Genomic DNA, 25,251 nt, shown 5'->3' with positions numbered 1-25,251 from the left:
TCTTTCTTGAAGAATAATGCTCAAAATGGACATGTCTCTTGACCTGACATCTTAAGCAAAAAGCCATGCACTGTATCATCTTCTGTCAGCTTTTGGTACTTCAGCAAAAATGTGAAAGTTAGATCAGGTGAAGTGATGGTTGGAGGCCATCTTCAGCATAATGATCATGAAATGATAGGTTTTGATTCCTGGAGCAGTAAGGAGGGGAGTCAGCAGAACTGCTACCTTGGACTTCTGAGGGAAGACTTTGGCATGTTTAGGAGACTGGTTCACAGAGTCCCTTGGGAGGCAGTCCTGAAGGTCAAAGGAGTCCAGGAGTGCTGGACATTCTTGAAGAAGGAAATCTTAAAGATGCAGGAGCTGGCTGTCCCTATGTGCTGAAAGATGAGCTGGCAGGGAAGAAGACTGGCTTGGCTGAACAGAGAGCTTTGGCTGGAACTCAGGAAAAAAAGGAGGGTTTATGACCTTCGGAAGAAGGGGCAGGCAACTCAGGAGGACTGCAAAGATGTTGTCAGGTTATGCAGGGAGAAAATTAGAAGGGCCAAAGCCCAACTAGAACTTAATCTGGCTGCTGCCATAAAAGACAATTAAAAATGTTTCTATAAATGCATTAGCAACAAAAGAAGGGCTAAGGAGACTTTCAATCTTTATTGGATGCAGAGGGAAACATGGTGACAAAGAATGAGGAAAAGGCTGAGGTACTTAATACCTTCTTTGCCTCAGTCTTTAATAGTAAGACCAGTTGTTCTCTGGGTACCCAGCCCCCTAAACCAGAAGACAGGGATGGGGAGCAGAATGAAGCCCCACAATCCAAGGGGAAATGGTTAGTGGCCTGGTATACCACCTAGACACACACAAGTCTATGGGGCCAGATGGGATCCACCCAAAGGTACTGAAGGAGCTGCCAGGAGTGCTCACTAAGCCACCTTCAATACTTTTACAGCAGTCCTGGTTAACTGGGGAGGTCCCAGATGCCTAGAGGCTTGCCAATGTGACGTCTATCTACAAGAAAGGCTGGAAGGAGGATCTGGAGAACTACAGGACTGTCAGCCTCACCTTGGTGCTGGGGGAGGTTACGGAGTAGATCATCTTGAATGCCATCACGTGGCATATACAGCACAGCCAGGCAGCCAGCATGGGTTTATGAAAGGCTGCTTGACTCACCCGATCTCCTTCTATGACTAGGCATCCTGCTTAGTGGATAAGGGAAGGGCTGTGGATGTTGTCTAGGTAGACTGCAGTAAAGCCTTTGACAGTGTTTCCCAGACATTCTCCTGGAGAAACTGGCTGCTCATGGCTTGGACAAGCATACTCTTTGCTGGGTAAAAAACAGTCTGGATGCCATGCCCAAAGAGTTGTGGTAAATGGAGTTAAATCTACTTGATGACCAGTCACAAGTGGTGTTCCGCAGGGCTCTTTATTGGGGTTAGTTCTGTTTAATGTCTTTATCAATGATCTGGATGAGAGTGCACCTTCTATAGGTTTGCAGATGACACCAAGTTGAGTGGGATTATCGATCTGCTTGAGGGTAGGAAGGTTCTACAGAGGGATCTGGTCAGGCTGGATTGATGGGCTGAGGCCAGCTGCATGAGGTTCAACAAGGCCAAGTGCCAGGTCCTGTACCTGGGTCACAACAACCCCATGCAACGCTACAGGCTTAGGAAAGAGTGGCTGGAAAGCTGCCTCGTGGAAAAGGACCTGGGGGTGTTGGTTGACAGCCAGCTGAACGTGAGCCAGCGGTATGCCCAGGTGGCCAAGAAGGCCAACAGCATCCTGGCTTGTATCAGAATTAGTGTGGTCAGCAGGAGTAGTGAAGTGATTGTGCCCCCGTACTTGGCACTGGTGAGGCTGCACCTGGAATACTGTGTTCAGTTCTGGGCCCCTCACTGCAAGAGGGACATTGCGGTGCTGGAGCGCGTCCAAAGAAGAGCAACAGAGCTGGTGAAGGGTCTAGAGAAAAGTCTTACGAGGAGCAGCTGAGGGAACTGGAGTTGTTTAGCCTGCAGAAAAGAAGGCCAAGGGGAGACCTTATCGCTCTCTACAAGTACCTGAAAGGAGGTCGTAGTGAGATGGGTGTTGGTCTCCCAAGTAACAAGAGATAGGACAAGAAGAAATGGCCTTAAGTTGCACAGGTGGGGTTTAGATTGGCTATTAGGTAAAGTTTATTTACTGAAAGGGTTGTGAAGCATTGGAACAGGCTGGTTCCAACAGTGGTTCAGTCACCATCCCTGGAGGTATTTAAAAGATGTATAGTCATGGTGCTTAGGGACATGGTTTAGTGGTGGACTTGGCAGTGTAAACAGTTGGACTCGATGATCTTAAAGGTCTTTTCCAACCTACATGGTTCTATGATTCTATGATTCTAAGTTTTGTTCACATTTTATTCATTAGATTCTTAAGGATAAGGATAAACTAGTCTGTAAGACAGATACTGGCACCATATTTCAGTGGTGGTGAAGTCTTTACAAGTGTTGGAAAATGGAAAATAGTGTCTGATCAGGTTAGGCAAGAAAGAACTGGCAGCGGAATGCACAGGATCATTTAGCATAGCAAGAAGGAAAGGCACAAGGAAGAAGTTCAAAAGGTTTAACAGTTTTAAGACTAGATGGAGTTATTTATTATTATCAATTTCTTTAAAAAGGGAAGTTACAGAACCAAAACAGGGAGGGAAACAACCATAAAAGTTGAAGAGCTGAGAAGTACATTGTGAGAATTATATTGAAATAAATGCCCTCAGTGTAATTTTTCTGGACTCTTGACTATAAAATTTTCAGTAAAATTACTTTCTTTAAACACACTGTGCCAAATCTTTTCCTTCAAAAGAGTCACACGAGAGATTAATTTAGTCCATTTATTTGTAAATATCTTGGCAACAGCAGTCTGAGAAAGCAGACTCCCTAAGGCTTGCATGCACATTTGCAGATGGCAGCTGTAGAGACTTAGAGGATTTTCATTTGTACATCTGAAATCCACAAAAATAACAGATAGCATTGGGTACTAGACTGTAAAATGGATAATTGTGTTGAAAAGCAATAGTGTAACTGATAACTAAGTGGGAGAGAGAAAGAAAAGAAACAAACGTGGACCAGAACCATGAAAACAAAGCCTTGGAAATACCATGAATAAAAACTCAATGTGTCATGCCACAGATTTGTGTTTGTGTAACCCAATCAAACAGGTTGTGCATTTGGGTTTTTTTCAGTTTGTGTAACAAGGGATATAGCCATCAGTAAAGCAGGGGTAGAGGTAGGAGAATCCATACCCTCTTCTACTTGTGAAGGAGCTGGTGAAGAAATACTGAGGGACTCTAATGATATGGGGAGTAGAAACTATTGGCCTCCCATGAATTTTCAGAAATTGTATTTCTAGGACCCAGGATGTTCCTGCTTTGTGTTTGCTGGGTGGAAAAGATTTTACCTCATTTTACCAATAGTCTGTGTAAACTGAAATAGAAATGCAATTATAAAAGATTAAATCTTAGAATTTGGAGCAGAACTCAGAAGGCTAAATGGACAGAAAGTCCCCACTAACTGAAATGCCAATGAGTGGAGGTGTTTTTATTGTTCAAATAGTCATGCTGTTATACTGTTTCCATATGACAGGCAGGAACTAAGGTGACAGTCTTCATTAAAAACATGTCTGGTCAGTTGCGATTTTAAGTTAAAATCCTGTGGTCTGCAAAATGTTTGCAAATTTTTTTTGCTTACTCTAATTCCCAAAGTCTCGATCCTCCTTTTTCTATTTGATGACTTTAAAAGAAATTTATGTAACTCTTAAGGGAATATACCCTGTGGATTATCACTGAGTTCAGATAAAGTAATAAGGAAGGTAGATTGGGTCAGACAGAATTAAATAGCAAGCAGGCTTGGTGACATTAAATATGTTTACAGATAGAATCGACTATTTCAGTTGGAAGGGACGTATGACAATCATCTAGTCCAATGCCCTGACAAAATCAGGGCTGACTAAAAGTTAAAGCATGTTGTTAAGGGCATTGTCCAAATGCCTCTTAAACACTGACAGGCATGGGACATCAACCACCTCTCTAGGAAGCCTGTTCCAGTGTTTGACCACCCTCTCGGTAAAGCAATGATTCCTCATGCCCAGTCTAAACCTCCCCTGATGCAGCTTTGAACCACTCCCATGCATCCTATCACTGGATACCAGGGAGAAGAGACCAGCACCTCCCTCTCCACTTCCCTCCTCAGGAAGCTGTAGAGAGCAAGGAGGTGTCACCTCAGCCTCCTTTTCTCCAAACTAGCCAAGCCCAAAGTCCTTAGCTGCTCCTCATAGGACATGCCTCCAAGCCCCTTCACCAGCTTTGTTGCCCTCCTCTGGACACGTTCAAGGACCTTCACATCCTTCTTAAATGGTTGGGCCCACAACTGCACACAGTACTCAAGGTGAGGCCGCACCAACACTGAATACAGCATATACCATTCTCTTCCAACTTGATCATGGTTTAACTTGATCTTCTCTGCTACATTTTCTTTTTTTTTTTTTTGTGATCTGATTAATTTGAGGTTTTCAGCTTGTCTTCAGCCTTGAAAATTATAGGAGCAAACTCCTTTTTCTGAAGTTCTAATAGTGTCTACTAAAACAGCAGTATAAGACATTTTTATTTGCTTAAAAAATGTAGGAGTGAAAAGCAGACTCTAATAAAATATGTATGTATTCACAGCTTAGTCCTCTTGGGAAAAAATAATCAAGAATGGTAAAGGGAGACTATGTAGCTATAGTATTTTGTTTTGTCTCAGATCTCTCCTTTCATCCTCTCTACTTCTCAGGTTTCTTGTGCCAATAAGATCTTAATTTTTCGTTATTTTCCCCAGATGCATTATCTCACATTATTCCCATGCCTATTCTGATTTTCCTGTTACCCCCTTGTTTTGGTCTCTTTATGTGTTTGGGTTTTTTTTAACTACCTTTTTTTGGGTTTCGTCACTCCTTCCAGTGAATCTCCTGTCACCTTCATGAAATTCCTGTTAACACTAATTATTTAATGATCCTAGGATAGCCCTGATCTTCTGGATAAGTCCTTTCAACATTAGATTTAATGGTCTGTTTAGGAGTATGAGACATTTATTAGGATAGTTGGGGAAGGAATGTTGAAAAACGGTTGTCATCCCTCAGGCCTTAGGGGAAACTATTTAGTACCAGCTGTTGCACCATTAAAAAATTACATATGAAGGCACACTTTAAATATGTTTTAATTTGTAACCCAAAGCAGGTGATAATTCCTTTGCTTGCCAATAAATTGGTAAAGATATATGGCTGCCTTTTTTTCTTTCCAAGACTGTTGACATGGCTTTCAAGACAACCAGAGATGTGCCACAATATGCTGAGGCTCTAGTTAATGTTTTCCTTTATTTCTCTTCTACCAGACATATCAACATGCTTTCATTTCCTTTCTTTTATTCCTTTTCCATTATAATGACCTCCTGTGTCCTTTCCAGGACTGAATTGTCTACAAGATACAAGACTTAAAGCTGTTTGATTCCTTATAGTTAGTCTTGATTCCTCACGATGTTGTGATGGGCTGGGTGACCTGGGGTGGCATGAGTTCTTTCCTCCTGCAGTCCCCCTGAGTTCAGAGAGGAGGCTCACGTCTTCATGTTCCCTGGTGGGCAGTTGCTTGGAGTGTGAAACTATGGGGAGGACCTGTAAGGACTCTTCCAGCACAGCTCCTTACTGTGGTTGTTGTTGCCCAGGGCATGGATGATGGAAAAGAGGTGCTACTGGTAGAGGAAAGGAACAACAGGGAAGAAAGTCCTGCTTTCCAATAACTGTCTGTCCTGACCTGCTGCATCCTGTATCCAGCACTGCCCCTCTGGGAACAGGGACCATCTCTAGGCCTTTCCTTCTTCCCTTCCTACTTTCCCACTGATCCAGGAGATCCAGCAGGGTTTGCCAGCAATGTGCTTCCTGCAGAACAGGCAAGATACGGAGTGAGGGTAGGGGATCTTGTATTGCAAGAGCGTGTCTTCTGAGGGAGACAGGTGTAAGGAGGTGGAGAAGGACCATCTCTTCTCCCAGAGTCTCACAAATTCTATCTGCCTTTTTCAGGTCCCCCAAAGTCACAGTATTCCCTCTCCCAGCTCTCTCATGCAAAGGTCTCTTAGACAACATTGGTTTTTCTCAACCCCATTTTTCCTCTTCTTTGTCCTCCTCTGTTGCACCTTACAAAATCAGTTTTCCTGTGCACTAAAGACGTCTTGGGCTGATTCAGTATTAGGTAAATTAGACGCACTGACAGCCTCCAGGATTAACCTGCTATTGGTGTTAACAAGGAGATCAGAATCCAGTCATTCAGGCAGTTGCTCCAGGAAACTCAGCACCTCATCACTATTTATTTTCTTGTGTGGGGAAAAAACCTTCTTTTTAGGGAAATGAGCTTTTTCTTTTAAATTTAAAATATGTTTTAGATGTACTTATGTGTATTAATGGAGGCTGCCATTTTTCTAACCCCAACTGCGTATGTAAATAATGTAGAAATGTGTTAAGAAACTCTTATTTTAATGAACTAGAATAAAGGGGCTTAAATATAATTTATTATTCTGTAAAGTCTTTTATTGCTAGGTCATTGTTATTTATTCTGTGATTTTTCCCATGAAATGTGATTGACACAAGAAGATTAACGAAGACTAAAATAAGATGGAACAAGAAGTAGCTCTTCTCTCAATCTGCATGAAGTACTAATTCCAGTGGAAGTTATTTCTAGAAGTACTTTTGAATTTGGAAAGGCTTTTAAAATTTAAAATAATACTTTGTGATATTGTTTAATGGTAGCAAAAATTGCCAATTGTTTAAAATGAATGCACAGTTTCAGAACTCATCCTATTTCAGCAGTCGGAATTGTTTCCTATTCTTTAGTTTTGCTTTAGCTTTTTTTATTTTGTTAATTTTCTTCATTTTCACATGCACATTGACATGAGTAGTGAAAAGTTGTTGCAAACTCATGCCTATAAAAACTGTCCCACATTACACCTATATCAAATATGTGATTATGTGGTGTGAGGCAATGTTTTATTGATTCAGGTTTCAAATGGCCTTGCTTTATTCATTACTTTCCAAGTAATGGAAGTAACAGAAGTAATAAGTGTGTGTTTTTTCCTAGTTTCATCCACACCCCTCTGGATCAGAGCTATAGAAATAATTCTAACCCTTGGAAAACATAAACACTTTTTTGATTCTGGATCTTGACTTCAAGTCAGTAAAACACACTGCCTCTTTTTAGATCCCATCTACCTTCTTCCGTCCTACTCTGCTACTTCTACTGCAAGTTTAAATTTCTTCTAGGCGGTGTAGAAAGTTTTTGCCATTTTTTGTATGTAGATTTGGGTGAGAAGCTGATCTGTAGCTTGTCCATTAATAGTTCATTACACAATAATGAAATTCACACTGTCTCTGAATGTATGCCTATCACAGCATTTTCAAATGAATGCATTAAGGTAGACATCTTGAGATGAGATTTTCAAAGGAGTCTGGAAGTTAGATATCCAAATTTCGTTGGCTCTTCTATAGAAGGTGGGTGACTCGCCTCCTCAGACGTAACAGAACAAATGCATCCAAAATGTAAATTCAGGCACCTGAACTACGTGGCACAGTTTCTAGATGAAAATCAAAACCCTTCCTCTCACTTTAAAGGGTGGATGTGATTCTCTCTTTTCTAATATTCATGTCTTTTTTTTCCTGAGGTGATTATCTATGGAATTATTTACCTCAGTTTATAAAATTAAGAGGCTAGGTTTTCTTTTTCTTTCTCTCTCTTTCCTTTTTTTTCTTTTTAATGTATTGGCCATGATATTCTCCAAAGTCTTAGGAACCTCTAGACTCACAAAGTAAAGCTGCATAAAATGCCTCAATAGTTCACCGCTACCGCTAGGTAGAGATCCCATCCTCACTTTCATGTTGCTAATTCCAGTGTCTCACTCACCACCTGAACCTACTGACTAAAGCTGTGGAGAAGTAATTCCAGAAATAAAGTGGACAGTGTTTGTGGTGGAGGGGATCAATTAATTAGATACGTTTTCATAGTAGAATAAGGGCATTGGACAGGCGAATAGAAGAATGTGTGGGTTAGGAATAACCTTTTAGCAATGATGAGTCATTAAACCAGCTCATCTATAGCATGCAACTTCATCAGTAGATTGCAACTGTATACCATCTTAAGCCAATCTAACTCCATGCTACCACAGCGCTACTGTCCCAGCCATGAAATCTGGTTCCTCCTCTTACATGCATGCTGGCAATCATACAGCTGAGTGGTGAACAGTTCAGACAGCTGATAAAGCTTAAGGGTAGTTGGGGGTTTGAGGGGTAGCAGTTTTATCCTGGTCATACGATGCAGCTGCATGTGCACCAGAGTCAGCGTAAGGACAGAAATGGAAATGTGTGGCTAGTGCGAAGTGAAATTGAGTTTGAGAGTATGGGAGCCCAGGCTTAGACTGGCTTATGCTGCTGTGAAACTCAAGTCATTAAACTCAAGCCTCAAGTATAAAAGCTTTTGACTACAAATTCAACATTTGTGTTTGCTTCAAATAAGTTGTTTTCATGAACATTCCTGGCTGTAAATCCAGTCATTGGGATATTTATGGGAAACAATTAAAAGAGACACTGGTATGGCTGAGACAAATTAATAAAGACTGAAAAAATATTTGTGGTCAGAGATAGATTTTTAGTTCAGATTGGCCAAAGTATCTGTATTTCTCCACATTAGAGAGGAGCCTATGCTCTAATCTGGATCATGGTTCAACTTGAAAAGTTCACAAAGGTTTGGAAAGACCATGGTTGGTCAGAATATCCACCTTCTGGAACCAGAAAGTTCTGGATATTATAAAGTTTTTGTTAGCTTGCATCTGATGTATATACTTTAAGATGTTCTAGGTAGTATGCCTTAAAATGTTATATAGAATCACATTGCTTTTACCTAGTAAGCCAGGTTGCCTGTAAACCATGGGTTCTAGGTGCACAGAGGCTGAAAAGAAGAAAACTCCAGGGAAATTAAAACTCCAGAAATATCATAAATAGCCAGTGCTGAGAAAGTACTATTTCAAAAACAAAAAATCCAATCTAATATTACCTGGAAGAGAGTGGAAAAACTGAGCTATTTATGAGGCATTCTTATTAAAATGGGAGAGACTGATAGAGACTTTGAGATCTGGCATGCTAGAGATGTTATTATCTTACATTCACTTATCTATCTCTGGTAAGGTCAAGACAAGGAAATTAATGACATTTGCAGTAGTTCTATCCATGGGATTGTTGTAAGTACTATGTTGTAAGTTTGATTTAGCATTCAACTTTGACAGCTACTTGCCCACTCAATCGAAGATCTAAAATCTATGACCCTTGACAAACTGTAATAGGATGAACCTACAAAATGTTTGCCTCTTTCATGCATGAATGACCTCTTCTTTTAACTTCCTCTCCTAGTTTCTTGGGATCACTGTGATGTATAATGTGCAATATGTAGCCTTGGACCAATGACAAGTTCAAGGCCCAGTGTGTCTCATGACTTTGAACTTGCTTAGAAGAAAAAGACCTTTTCCTAGTAGGAGGAAACTGGTTGTTTCTAACCTTGCTAATTTGTAGGATATTTTGTCTTGAGACCATAATGTTATGATTTGTGAAACAGCTATTTTAGATCAAAGTTAAAGGATTTTGCAGTGGTTATTGTATTTCTTTCTGAGAGCTACAAATCTGTAATCCATCCAAAGCACACTGAATCATATATATTGACAGAGAGAAATTTCCATAAACACACTCCCCTGAAGAGTGTCTCCACAGTCAAGTGTTCCCACTGTTACACATTATCAGACAAAAAAAAAGAGAGAACAGTGCCCAAAGGGGAAAAAATAAATTCTTTAAGAACATTTCTTTATAGAAGGGGTTCTATGCTTATATAGTGGTAAAGCGATAGGGTCTTAGTCCATGATTGCAACTACTCAATACTACCATAGGACAACTAAAAATTATAAATGTGACAGTGATATGCACAGACATTTTAAATTTTCTGGATTTCACTTAATATTTTATCGATGTTAGAGCAATAAGTTAAGCTGGAAGTTGTTCCACTGACAAGCTGGGTGAAACCCCATTTTAATCTTCTTCATGTTTGTCAGCTCATTTGTTTCAGCAACAACTTATCATACAGTAGAATAAATAAGGTTAAGCAAAATTTTCAATACCATAGTTCAAGAGACATCTGGCTTCACACAATTCCACTTACCAATGTAGGAGTATTTAAATGGGTTGAATTTGAGTTGAATAATGAACAAAACAATTGATGCTATATTCTGCTACAGTTACCCACCAAATGTGATTTGTTGACATTGCAATAGCAGCATTTGGTGTTAAGGGTACTTAAAATTCTGAGGTTGTAATTCAGAATTCAGTTTTGAAGGTAATCCTCCAAAGCACTACTACTGGTCTTGCTTTATGGGAGCAAACAAAGGCATGACAGCTATTTGTCTAACTATTTATCTATCTATCTATCTGGCAAATATATTTCCATAATATACCTTATGGGTTCTTTTGTTTAGACTACTTCATTTTTATGTTGCTTTACAATACCTTTGATAGCTGAGTTCCTATGTACTTGTACAGTGGCTTTTGTCTTTTAACATCCCTAAACATAACAACATTAGATGATTTATTCGAGCTTTTCTTCTTTTTTTTTTTAAATTTTACATAAATCAGATTTATTATGCAAGTGATCTGGACTAAAAAGAACATCTTGTGAACATCTACTAGCCATCCCTTCATATGTGCTGAGATGTAAAGTATGTTTCCTTGGATGAGCATCCCATTACTAGGACAGTCTAAACACATCATTGGAGTGAATGACAATCTTTACCTTAGCCTTCTCCTCCCACTCCCGACTGTGTCGTCATCATATGAAACAGAAGATTTTAGTCCTTGGTTTGTAATAATTAACCCTCTTGCAGCAGAGAACAGCTGGGCTCTCTGTTCTGTTCATTCCAAGTTTCCATCTGGATTAGGGCAGCAGATGGATCATTCCAGTTCTCATTTATGGAAACCTTCCTTCCTATCAGGGTGTACTGCTTTGCTGCTCTGCCTGTGTTCAGCATATTAGGATAAGGTTCTTCAGTGATTTCTCAGTGTTTCTTTGAGTTTCCTTAAAGTGTAAAAATGAAGCAGTGGGTTGCTTTATTTTTTGGTGATAATCTGGAATAGTTTCTAAGGTTCATTTTTTTCTTAACAACCGGGATGTGTTTGTCATGCATGCTTTGTAAAATTCCATTATCACTTTCTTCCTAAACTAAAGAGAAATTAAGGAGAGATCAGTTCTCTATATATATTCTTATCAAACTGCTCATTACCTGCAGAGCCTTAATTTGCAATGTACTGTGGATGCACATGTTGTGTGTTTGAGGCAAATCCTGGAGACCATTCTTAGGGAAAATTCCCACTGATGTCAATATGAGTTTTGTCTGAGTAAAGATTTCATGATTTGGCTCTTTGTTTTCAGAATGGGAATTATCATTTTCAACTCTGAGCACTCAGTTGGCCTCAAAGTACCTTGGCTCACATGGTTTTCAATAAGTGTCTGGCAGCTGTACTGGCAAAATTCCAGCATTGTGGGATTCATATTTATCCCTACATGGACATTTGGCCTTCTTCAAGCCATCACAACTATTTCTAGCTTATTGTCCTAAGTGTAGAACTCTTCCCATTTTCAGACAAACAATAGATTCTGAATCACACTCTTTTTTACAGCAGAGGGGAGTTGTTCCTTTAAATCTGTGTAGATATGATCAGGATCGAGTATCTCTAAATCTGTATTAAAAAAATTTGTTTCATGCCATATACTCATAAAAAACAGATACAGATACATGCATTCCAGGAGGTGCAGTGGTCTGTTCAGTCAAGGGTAAGATGACTTGACAGATTCAGTGAAGGCAGATCAGCTGATTTTCCAATCCAGATATACCTGTATCAAATATAGTTAAAAGGACATTGAAATGTCTTAGTGGGAAAACTAAACATACCTTGACCAAATTTGAACAGTATATGCACTCAAAGAAAAACTGTCAATAGAAAAAGTTTTTGCTTGGCATTTGATTTTCTCACTCTGTTTCCTTTCAAGTCAATTTTCAAAACGTGCTCTGTCCTCTGGCAGCTGCCCCTGGTGTCCCAGAGTGCTTCGCTTAGCAGAAAATAAGAAAAAAGGAAAAAATCCAATTCAGCTCTGCAGGTGCTCCCATAGTGTGATTAGATATCCTCAGTTCCTTACAGCTTCATTTATCTCATTTCCCTATTTTCATCAAGCTATTTTCTCTCATGTAGCCATCCATGCCTGATTCCTTCATGAAATTACAAGTCTGAAACAAGCTGCTATGCTAGCAGTTTCATTATATTTGTTTGGTATAACATCGATGTGCTAGATCCTCAGAGGTATAGCTGTACTTGAGCTTTAGTGAAAAGAAGTTCCCTCAGACTTTCCATGTTAGTACCAGACTCCCTGGGACCAGTAGAATACATGTACAATTTGCGGGACTGCCTTTAAACCAGACACATATGACTTGTTCATAGAGTTAAAAAAGATACAGAAATATTCATATAAGGCAATTATTTAAATGATAGTGTGCTCACATACCTGTTCTGTGCATCAGGAAGATCTCATGATCAGGATAAGCAATACATCAGAAGTCTTACTGTATCTATAGACTGGTGTACAACAGAGAATGCTCAAGATGGTGTCTGATGTAATGAAAACATTACAGATAACAGAAAATGAACAGCACGTGTATCCCCCAAGGAAGACTGCTGAAGTTCCATGCAATCCCTGTTCTATTGTCCATGAGGATTAACTAATTTTTAAAGAAATTGTTTTATTCCCTTAATGGTTATCAGATTAATTAAAAAGTGTTAGTAAGTCAATTTTGTGACTGGACAGATAAGCATGTGTTCTAACTATAGTAAGGATGGATGGTATGACCAATGCTGTAGGAATAGCCCTTTTGTGGGAGGCATCAAATTCAAATTCCAGGCTCTGAATGAATTCAGTACTTGGCAGGAATGAAGAGATACATGGCACTTGTCTTTTTTATGAGCTGCTCCTTTTGAAAACCTGGTAAGTTTGTGCCACCATGCTTAATTTATGCTCTAACTTGGAAAAGAGTAATATAATTTGCAAGCAGACTTTGAAAGGTTACTGGTAGGGGGAGCTGGGCCAGATCCAACAGCACAAGAGAGGCAAGGCAGCCACAGCTCCATGACCTCAGGTCCAACCTATAGTGAGGCTAAGCATGTATTTCCAGCAGTCATACCTACACAGAGCACACATATATACCACATATGTGCATATATATAAATGGCCAGACACACAGATCACACACAGACAGACACACAGAGCACAACAGCCTCATCCTGCTCCTCTCTCTGGCTGAGCAGACTGGAGGTCTGCTAGTGAGACTACACATATATGCATATATGTACAATATGGATCCCACCAGCAGTTGGGCTCATTTTGCCTGGTACCTGCCCCTGGACCCCAGTCTCCACAGTTGCTGGCACCCAGAGATACAAGCCTGTGATGCTACAGCCCCTCTCCAGTTACTCATTCACACGTACATCCTGCTCACCCAGAGCTGGCTGGGGCCTCCTTGGTCCCCCAGCAGCCAAACACCCTGGTCTTGATCTCTCCCCCGGCCCCCCTCAAGTGGGTCACACTCCTAGAGACCCCCAGACCCCATGTTCTCCCTGGCATTTGGCTGGGACTCCCCTGGTCCCTCTGATAGCCAAATCCACTATAGTCTCACCCTTAGAGACCCTTCACCTACTTGCCAGCTACTCCAGCTTCATTTCCACTAGTGCTTACCCAGTCTCACACCTGTACTTACTCCAGTTGCTGGTGGTCAGACTTCAGACTCCCACACAGACCAACAAACTACTTATATGTGACCAGCCCTTTTTATCCACTTATCCCTCTATTGTTCCAGTTGCTCCTCCCCAAGTGACTTAGACCCCTCCCTTCCCCACCTTTGGTTCCTACTCCAGCTTTTCCATAGTAAGTCCTGTGCAATCCCTAAATGCTCTTCCCTTGTTATCCCATAATATATCCCATACCTGTAGTGATCCCCCTGGTCTGAAAGGTGATATGGTGTTGAATCCTTTTGGTGGCTTGGATTGTGAATAACATTTTTGCTTTTCTTTTAGTCATAATCACACATTTGGGTTTTGTTTTTCTTTCTTTTCTTTTTGCAGGAGCATCCCAGACCAGAGTATGAAACCAAACTGCTGCAGAAAAAGCTGAAAAATAAAAACATAACAGGAAATTCAAATGAAGTAAGATGCAACTTACTCTTTTCACTTATATTGGATTTGTGTTTCACTATATTTTGATTATCTTTTTGTCTGCCTCTGATGAATAGTTTGCAAAAGACACTTTTTGGTGCTCTTAATCAGCTTTGTAAATTGCTTGCTAGGGGTCTGGTGTTTTGCAGCCCTGCACTGCCATTGGAAGGCTTTCAGGTCATCACTTTGCTAGTTCTGCAAAGTAAATCAATTTTCATAGCAATATGGTTGACAGGTGGCTCAGGATCTAATCCATAGAGTCATGAGTAAGATAATCACAACAGGAATTATTATAGTAATGACATAGAATTTCAGTACTTTGTGGACAATAAAGAAAACAGCTTTTGTTATAGTGATTTCATTTGCATAGGTATTAGTTCCAGCAAACAGGACATTAGTTTGGATTTGGAAGATGTGTTGTTCAGTGGTTTGTACCTCAATGTCTTACAATATTGTAATGGCAAGAGATGTTTGTGTGAGACCTGCTAAAGAGGAAAAAGGTCAGTTCTTTAACTGGACTGTTATCTTTAATGTAACCGTGGAAATGTACCATTACATTTTGTTTTGGAAGCTCCTGAAAAGTTAGACATTAAAAGTGATGAGTATTTAAGACTGCAATAGCTCTTCTGCCTAATTTTTAGTGGTTTTAATCTTTTCTTTCTCCTCCTTCTGATGGCTCTATGTTATATTCATTGCAAGACCGTTAGCTCATGGGGTTTTGCATGGCAGGTTAACATTAAGGCACAGGTTTCTGTGAGGTCTCTGGCTTGTTGGGTGGAAGCCAGGGTACAGGACTTTGTCATATTAACAGTGCAGATCTATTGTCTGGACAGGCATCAAAGTACAGGTCTCTGTAGTTAAAGATTCAGTCCTCCTAATTTCTTGGTTTTGTATGAATGCACAGAGGCCTGTGAGGTCTCAGTCTCGTCATATCTTGGTCGACCACCTATGTCATGGCATAAGTCTCTGTGAAGGTCTCACCTGAATATTTTTAGCTAACTAGTGTAATTTAAAGGCATATCTTTTGGGTGTACCTGGTCAACAAGTGTAGTGTTTGATATCAAATGACAGGGTCTGGCACCACTACCTAAACCATCTCATTACTTATCTATTATGAACTCAGAAGTCTCCAGTTCAGCAGCTGTGGCTTTTTGGAATAGAAATGATGCCAAAGCTGTGGCTATTGTGAGAATACTGATTTAGAGCTTACTTAAAGGCATGTATTTCTATAAAATTACTGGCTAGTTTCCAGTATGTTAATTCCTCTGTTCTGGTGAGGATGTGAGTAGTTTTATGGCAAGAAATTGAGCTTTTATGTGGAAAGCTCTATGCATGGCACAATTCTTTTTTTCTTGCCTTACTCCAACAAGGAGTCCCTGTGAAGTTAATTGGGTTATTTTTGCAATGAAGGGATTGGGGTTTGGTTATGGGCTGGTTGTGTGATTGCAGAAGAAAATCAACACCGCTTACATACTCTCTTAAATGATAACTTGGGAATACCTGTTAAGATGAAACCTACTTCAACATACAGTTTTCCCTGACCACTGTTGAAGTCATTAACTTTAATGAGTGTCGAAGATGCCCAGCACCTGTCAGGGCCAGTAAACATATGAGTCACTCTACCCAGGCAAAAAAATTCCAAATCAGCTTGATGAGACTGGTAACAGATAGTATTACAGATCTAATGTATTACTTGCCCAATGGGGTTTCTGTTATAGCATATAGCTTTCATACAAACACTGCTTAGAATATTTACACTACTGTAATAAGCAAAGAACAGAATTTCAGCCTCTACCACCCTATGTCATTCAGGATGTTTTAATAAATATTTCATTGGTTATTTTGAGAATGGGAAAGAAACTGTGAGGGCTCAGAGTGCTTCACAAAAGATTGGTGTGAAGTTACTCTTACAATAACACCCTAAGGTTCTACTGTTTCAGAAGATAATTCATTTAAAGCTAAAGGAGCTGAAACATTTACATGAAATGCCTCAGGGTAGGTAGCAAATGTATAAACAGTCCTTATGAATTACAACATTCATTTAAAAAATTGACAAGTTCTAAGGGACTGATTCTGGAAACCTGCAATGATCTGGCTTACAATTAGTAGCACTATTTAATTCTTTGTGGTCACATAAATAAAGGCTTGCAATGTAGAGTTTCTTGATCCATGTACATTAAAAGGCTTCTTTGTCTTTGCAGCAGAATGAAGGCATGTGTGCATACATGAACGCATATGTCTGATAATACATTCATACAAATATGGCAGATGCAATATTTGTAATAAAGCAATTAATATTATTTTTTGTTGTTCTTGTTTAATACACCATTGAAGTTGTGGATAGAAGTATTTACTGAATGGGGTAAAGTTACTGTATAAGCAGAATGTTAGCTAAAAAAGGTGTTGGGTATTTGTAATCTTCTGATAACTTGTTCCTCTCTCTGTGCATTAGTAATATCCTCAAGGGAAACACATGCAGGTCAGGAAATAAAAACTGGTCTTGTGCCTGAAAATGTGAAGATGGAGCTAGATCCAATTCTCACTGGAGCTGATGGAAAAAAAGCCTTCCAGTCATTTCTGGGAGATATGGATCAGGCCCTGACTCCTTCTCATTAAATGTCCAGCTGATCTGGCAAACATGATGCAACAGATATTTTTATCTTTCCTATTTGGCAGGAAGCTGAATAACTCATTCTACATATTTCTCAAGGAAAAAATTCTTTATAGAAAAAAATGCCTTGTCTCTTGGCTTATGTCCTTACTTGTAGCAAACCCTGGGAATAATTGAATCTGACATTCTATCTTGCCTTTAATTCATTTTATACGAAATTGGCAGAATAAATTATTAAAATTGTTAATTCAGCTGGTAATTGAAACAAAAGGAAGAAATATTTCTTTCTGAACCATTTTATTCAGCTAACAACTGCATTAAAGCAAGCTGGTTTGAAGAGGAAAATCTCTACTGTAAGGATGATACACGTAAATGTAAAATAGCATTGTAAATTGCTGATTAATACTTTATGTATATATTTTAAAATTTCAGCATTGTGAAACATGAAATAGTAATTCTTGCTGCTAGTTTGTTCCTTACCCAGTTTTGCAGAAGCAAATTTCCCACCAGGTCTAAGAAACAGTTCAGATGTTAGAGCACAACTATTGTTTAAGCAAGTCCTTGATAAGATTAACTACAGAAAAGTGTATTTTTAATATATTAGAATCATAGAACCATTAAGGTTAGAAAAGACCTCTAACATCATCAAATCCAACTGTCAACCCAACACCACCATGTCTCCTAAACCATGCCCTGAAGTGCCACATCTACACGTTTTTTGAACACCTCCAGGGATGGTGACTCCACCACCTCTCTGGGCAGCCTGTGCCAATGCCTGACCACTCTTGCAGTAAAGAAATTTTTCCTAATAATCAATCTAAACTTCCCCTGATGCAACTTGAGGCCATTTCCTCTTGTCCTATCTCTAGTAACTTGGGAGAAGAGACCAACACCCACCTCACTACACCCTCCTTTCAGGTAGTTGTAGAGAGCAATTAGGTCTTACCGAGTAATTAGCTGTAACTCTGTAGAAGAAACCAAGATAATTGGTCAAAATACTAATTTAAATAATCAGAACTGTAAAAGAACTGTGAATAAACCCAGAGTTCCTTAATCACAAATATTGAGAAAATAATTTTTACCATTTATTGGACTGTATTTTTAATATGATAAAAACACCAGTTTTGATCCAGTATTTCTTAAATTGGCCCATGTCTTTTTAGCCTCTTTCATTGCTTTACTTCAAAAAATAGCTTCACTTTCCAAGCATAAAGGATAGTAAGAGGAATATGTAATAACAATTTTCTTTTTTTTCCTTTTCAAATTATTCCTTGCATTGTTAACTTTGGGAAATAAGAAATGGAGAATGACTGAAGATGAATGAGGGCACTTATGATGATAATCTTAGAGAGACGTCTCATTCTCCTTATGTACCAATATTTGGTTGGCTAATGGGAACATGTCACGTTTGAAGGGAAAATGGTATAATTCTGTTTATTTTAATGTTTGTTTGATTTCTGTGTTATACCAGTTTTATACCAGAGTATTCATAAGCACAATTTATGTCCTCAAAAGGCTCATGACATGGTCTTTCACTGTGTTCTTATGTAGATATGTGGGTTCTTTGACTATAGGTTATATGGTGTGTACTCAAACCTCTTCCCTATTGTTGTCTTGGAATTTGGTTTTCTTTGTATGGAGTAGTGCATAAAATCTAGCTGAAAATATTCCACACGCTCTCTGTGTCTCTGAAAATCTGAGGCACAATTTTCTCATTTTTATCTAATAAATGAACCCAAGGTATAGCCACAGTTCTATACTCCAGTATTTAGAAATATGCTCTAGTCAGCCATCAGAAGAAGGTAGCTCTTCCAATACTCTTGATATGAAGAAAGAAAATACTTAGAAATGTACTATCATAGAATAGTTCAGGTTGGAAAAGCCTTCAGGATTTTATCTAGTCCAAACTCCTGCTCAAAAGAGTGTCAGCTATGATATCAAACCAGGTTGCTCAGGGTATTATGCAGTAGGGTCTTGAAAACCTCCAAGGACAGAAATGGTAAAACCTTTCTGGACACTGCCTGACTGTCTTCATAGTGAAAAAGCTTCTCATTATATCCAGCCTGAACCTCTCTTGTTTCAACTGATGCCCATTGTTTCTTATCCCCTCAGCAACTGTGAAGAGCCTGGCTCTGTGTTCTTGATGACCTCCATAAACAAGCTGAGCAAGACTTGTTCCTCAGCCTCTCTTCATGGGACAAGTGCTCCAGGGCTCTGTGCAGGACTCAAGAAGTTGAGCAATTTATTTTTTCTACTGGAGGTCCCAAAACTGGACACAATATTTTAGATGCAGGCTAATGAGTGCTTGAGAAGTGGCAGTAATCACTTCCCTTGATCCACTGGTTAAGCACTGGTTAATACAGCCCAGGGTGCTGTTGGTCTTTGCTGCTAAGGCACCTCCTGGCTCATGTTCATCTTGGTGTCTACACAGACACCAAAGGGTCTTATCAGTAAAGTCTGTACTACTGCAAGGAATTTCTGTTTCAAAGACAAGTCTTTGCATTAGTCCTTGTTGAATTTCATGAGGTTCATATAGACCCATTCCTTCAGCCTGTCTAGGTCCCTCTGGATGGCAGCCGTGTACTTGAGCATATTGACTGATGTCTGCCAATGTGTTGTCAACTGCAAACTTGATGAGCAAGCATTCCATTACCTCCTCCTTTTCTTTCTTTAAAGACATTAAACAGGGCAGTCCTAGTATAGACTCCAGCAGTACTCCAGCTGTTACAGGTCTCCTGGTAGAGTTAGCTAATACCCTCTAAGCCAGACGATCCAACCTGTGTTTTGCTAAAGTCAAGGAAAATGACATTGTCAAGTCATTGTCCACAAGTCCAGTCATTTTCTCACAGAAAGCAATCAGGTTTGTGCAGCATGATTCACCTTTGGTAAATCCATCATGACTCCTCACGATCACCTACTCTCCTTTATGTGTTCAGAGATTAGTTTCAAAACCACTTCCCAAGCAACCAAAGTGAGGCTGACTCCTTGATTATACTTTTGTCCTTTCTTTGAAGATGGATACAAAATTGTTCTTTCTCCAGTTGTCACAGCTCTTCCCCGATCTCAGTGTCCTTCCAGAGATGATAGAGATCAACCTTGCAATAACATCAGCCTGCTCCTCTAGCTTCCATTCCTTTTTTCCAAAGTTATTAGTAAGTGAAATCACTGCTTATCTTTTCTAAAGGAATAAATCATCATTGTTTTGTCTAGACATCAAAATGGAATACTGGTTGCTTTTTAATTCAACTGTTGGAGGCTGAACAGTGCAGATCAGAGCTAGGATTTTAAGAAAAGGGTATGTAATGCTCATGCGACTCTTTCTGCCAAAATAAAAATCAGTGGTCTTGCTCAGAAGAGAGCTTTGAAGTCAGAAACAAGAGAAGGCAGGGCTGTTGTTTGTTGGTCTTATTTATGTTACTTGTTAAGATTTTGGCTCAAGGAAGCATGCTTTCTAGGGCAGTACTACAACTGCATTGTTTAATCATGTAACTGGGACTTAAGCATATGACTAAAGTTAAGCACGTGCCTCAGCATCCTGAATACAGTTACAGTTAAGTACTTTCTTGAAATGAGGCCTAAGGTTCTCATTGACAACATTAAAGATGATGTGGGTCTCTTTCTTATTAAACTGAATGGAAAGACTCATTCCAACAGGTTCTGTTCATCAGTACTTGAAATTAATGGGAGTTCTGCCTGAGTGAGTAATAAAGTATTAGTCCTTAAGCCTGCAGTTACTGCAGATGACTTACTATCACAGTGTACCCAGTCAAAGACTATAATAACAGGTTAGAGGGTTACAGCAAAGTCTCAGGTTGAAAAGTAAATCTCCAGAAGTCTGCTGGGTTTTAATTTAGTGCAGGCACTTGAACTTAAGAAAAACTAGAGTATTTTCCCTTTCCTGTGTGCTGGTGACAAACTCCTGTATCTTGAAGTATATTTTTTACCTTCTGTTGAGCATATTTATAGGGTAAATTTCATGCGATTAATCTCCAAGGTCAAAACAGAAGCTCAGATTTGGGACAAAATTTACACAAATTGGCTGTGGAAACAACAGTCAGTTAAGCTACTTGCCAAGAATTTTTTATTTGAAACATACTGCAATCCTGTCTGCAATTTTAAAGAAATAAACTGTATTTATATTAAATACTTTTGGGCATCCATTCCATGAAGATTGAAATTCCACATACTTCAAGTTTAAAGAGCTAAAGAAGGCAGTTTGAACTGCTCAACTTTTTCAGCTATGATCATGCTTATTTGAAAAACACTTGCTGATCTGCTGATTTTCATGATTAAATTAATTCAGGAATAAGATGGCATTGTGTTTGGAAGCCCCTTCACAACATGCAATTTCATGTAATAGATAAGCTTGAATTCCTACCAGGTTATTAAAATCAACTTTTTCTATTGTTGATGTCACCTGGGTATTGTACAACTGAATTTAGTGAGAGTAGACTTTTCATTATTAATACATGATGCCATATTCACTGCTTCTTTCAATCTCTATTGTTGGTATAGGGAAAAATGTAAAGCTTATTTGGATGCATGGACTGATTTAATGACTTCCAATTGAATACTCCAACTCTGGCCACAGAGATTGGTGCATAACTAATTATGTAAATAAAGATGGAATATTAACTTTTCAAACAGTGAAAAGAAACCTCTAGTGCATCTCCTCTTCCATTAAGGAGTCCACTGAAAGATAGTGGAGTGGTACATATATAATTTTAGGTGTTTCTTTGTAGGTAAGGATAACTGTTTAAAAGTCAACCCTCCACATGGTTTTCTTCTATCCTTAAAGTTCCAAGAAATCAAACCAGAAAATTGAAGGACGATGTTACAAAGCTTTTACAACTGTCTGACGCCAGAGTTTTAAAGTTTACTGCTCTCTTTGGCCCAATTGCCAAATTTAGTTAAAGTCTTACGATTAAATCAGTCTAATGTTTAAAATGGCCACCTTACTGGCATGGTGGTCTGTGTAATCTCCTCCCCTTCAACCTCTCTCCCTTCCAAACAACAGTGAAGATCATCCTGATGGGTTTAAAATGGGATGGTCCTTTGAAAATCAGTCTGCAATCTTTCCTAACCCATAGACACCCGTTGCCATTTTATCTTTGCATAACAAATTACAGTGGCTTAGAGAAAGCAGAGACAACTTCATGGGCAAGTGTTGCAGTCTCTTTTGTTTATTTTGGACCTGTTTTTGCTGTTCTGTGCTTGATTTTTTATTGAGATTAATTGCCTGGAAAATAGGTCAGACCTCATTTCTTGAAACAACTTAAATACCATTTCGAAAGTGTTGATACTTGTCTCTTACATTGCAAATAGTTCTTTAAAAATTAACCTACTTTAATATTTGAAAGTATTTAATATCTCAGTGAAGTTGCTTTGTTTTACAAATGCTGCATCACAAATACAGCTTCAGTTGTTTTCCTGTCAATGCATTACAAAAGCCATCCTTTAGTCAGGTGACTGTTTTCTTTTATTTTTTTCCAGAATTCTGGGTCCACCCAGTGAATTCAGTTCTTGCATCTGTTTCCTCCTCTGCTGTCACTCCCCCACTGCCTGTCCTCATAGGAGAGGTTCTCCAGCCCTTGGATTATTTTTGTGGCCCTCCTCTGGACCCACTCCAACAGTTCCATGTCCTTCCTGTGTTGAGGGCTCCAGAGCTGGACATATTATTCCAGGTGGGGTCTCACCAGAGCAGAATGGAGCAATAGAATCACCTCCCTCAACCTGCTGGCCACTCTTGTTTTGATGCAGCCTAGGGTATATTTGGCCTTCTGGCTAGCAAGCGCACATTGTTAGCTCATGTCCAGCTTTTTGTCCACCAGTACCCCCAAGTCCTTCTCTGCAGGGCTGCTCTCAATTCCTTCATTCCCCAGCCTGTATTGATATTGGGGGTTGCCCTGACCCAGGTGCAGGACCTTGCACTTGGCCTTGTTGATCCTCTTGAGGTTGTCACAGGCCCACCTCTCCAGCTTGTCCAGGTCTCTTTGGATGACATCCCATCCTTCTGGTGTGTCAGCTGCACCACTCAGCTTGGTGTCCTCTGCAAACTTGCTGAGGGTAGACACGATCCTGCTGTCTAAGTCATTGATGAAAATGTTAAACAGCCCTAGCTCCAGTATGGACCCCTGAGGGACACCGCTTGTCACCGGTCTCTATCTAGATATTGAGCCATTGACCGCTACCCTCTGGATGCAACCATCCAACCAATTCCTCATCCACCAAACAATCTACCTATCAAATCCATATCTCCCCAATTTAGAGAGAAGGGTGTTGTGGGGGACCATGTCGAAGGCCTTACAGAAGTCCATATAGACGACATCTGTTTCTTTTCCTTTGTCTACTGATGCAGTCACTCCATCATAGAAAGCCACTAGGTTGGTCAGGCAGGACTTGCTCTTGGCAAAGCTGTGCTGGCTGTCTTGAATCACCTCCCTGTCCTCCATGGGCTTTGGCACAGCTTCTAGGAGGATCTGTTCCATGATATTCCCAGGCACAGAGGTGAGGCTGATAGGTCGGTAGTTCCCCAGGTCCTCCTTTCTACACTTTTTAAAGATGGGCCCAATGTTTCCCTTCTCACAGTCCCCAGGGACTTCACATGACTGCCATGACTTTTCAAATGTCATGGAGAGTAGCAATTACATCAGCCAATTCCCTCAGGACTCTGGGATACATCTCATCAGGTCCCATAGTCTTGTGTATGTGCAGGTTCCTTGGGTGGTCATGAACCTGATCTTCCCTTACAGTGGAAGGGGCTTTACCCCCCTGGTCCCCATCATGTGGTCCATCAACTCAAGAGGGGTGAGGAGAGAGGTTACCAGTGAAGACTGAGGAAAAATAGTTGTTGACTACCTCAGCCTTCTCCTCGTCAGTTGATCCTAGGTTACCGTTCTTGTTCATTGTGGGGTGCACTTTCTTTATCCTTTCTTTTCTGGCTGACATACCTGTAGAAGCCCTTCTTGTTATTTTTTGCATCCCTTGCCAAATTCAGCTCTAGCTGCACCTTGGCCCTCCCATCCCCATCCCTACACAACTGGGCAGCGTTCCTATACTCTTCGCAGGACACCTGTCCCTACTTCTACGGCCTGTGCAGTTCCTCCTTGCTCTTTTGTTTGACCAGCACGTCTCGACTCAGCCAAGTTGGTCTTTTCCCTTCCTTGCCTGATTTCTTATACCTGGGGACCGAGAGCTCTTGCGCTGAACGGAACACATCCTTAAAGATCTGCCAGCTCTTTTTTGTTCCTTGTCCCTGAGGACCATTTCCCAGGGGGTCCTGCTGACTGACTCCTTGGAGAGCTGGAATTTTGCTTTTTTAAAATTTAGGGTCCTGACTATACTCCTTGCTTTTCCCATATCCCTCAGGAGTGTGAACTCCACCAATATAAGGTCACTGCAGCCCAGGCTGCCTCCAATCTTGACATCACCGATGAGCTCACTTGCATTGGTGACCATCAGGCACAGTATTGTATCTCCTCGGGTAGGGCTGTCTATTACCTGGCTCAAGAAGTTATCCTCAATGCATTCTAGGAATCTCTTGGATTGCCTACAGCTCACCGTGCTACTTTTCCAGCAGATGTCAGGGTGGTTGAAGTCCTCCAGTAGGACGAGAGCCTGCGAGCACGAATCCTCCTGGAGTTGGAGGAAGGCTTTGGCAGTGTGCTCCCCTTTATCAGGCAGCCTGTAATAGACACTAACCACCAGGTTCCCTTTGTTGTCTCTGTCTCTGATTGTTACCCATAAGCTTTTAAACTGCTCATGGTCATTCTTCAGGGACAGCTCTTCACACTCTATCGATTTCTTGATGTAGAGAGATGTATATAGAAAGAGACTTTGTCTCTCTTGACAAAACTGACACTGAGTAACAAGAAAATTAAAATTAATGTGATCTTCTTGGGTGTTATTTAAAGGGGAAAGTTTATCAAATCCAGACATGAGGAATGGGTGTTCTTAGTTTGCAGATAAAGCAAACACTTTAAACAGTTTAAAAGGAGTCTTCTTTCTATAAACTTTGAATATAAAGACGTTACTGATTTTATTTTTCTTTTCACTGGATCCATTGCCAATTAACTGGTACATATAAAACACGCACTATGCTTATGGAATTATCCTTGCAAGATTGAGTCGTAGCACCAGGAACTATGAAGCAAAACAGCAAAACCCTAGATAACAAACTGTTTCAGATATACTTCTTGAAATGGTCTGCTATTATGGAGACAATACTGACAGTAAATATGCCATATCCAATAAATGAAAAATAGTCTGTAAATAAAGTTTTTTAATGCAATAAGGTGATCTTTGGGAAATGAAGGGTG

At 40.0% G+C, this 25,251-nt stretch overlaps 1 protein-coding gene across 1 annotated transcript in view; it reads left to right on the top strand.

The window, feature by feature from the left end:
- The window catches only part of ANO2 (anoctamin 2), a 199,100-nt gene that overhangs the window by 83,855 nt on the left and 89,994 nt on the right, over positions 1-25,251 (top strand). The window contains exon 14 of the mRNA XM_075088002.1: positions 14,233-14,313. Within this exon, the coding sequence (XP_074944103.1) occupies positions 14,233-14,313 (81 nt within the window). The remainder of the gene's footprint in view (positions 1-14,232; positions 14,314-25,251) is intronic.

The sequence above is a fragment of the Phalacrocorax aristotelis genome, chromosome 1, assembly GCF_949628215.1.
Source record: "Phalacrocorax aristotelis chromosome 1, bGulAri2.1, whole genome shotgun sequence".
NCBI classification, from domain to species: Eukaryota; Metazoa; Chordata; class Aves; order Suliformes; family Phalacrocoracidae; genus Phalacrocorax; species Phalacrocorax aristotelis.
The sequence above is the reverse complement of the archived record's forward strand: the minus strand, read 5'-3'. Positions and strand labels throughout refer to the sequence as shown.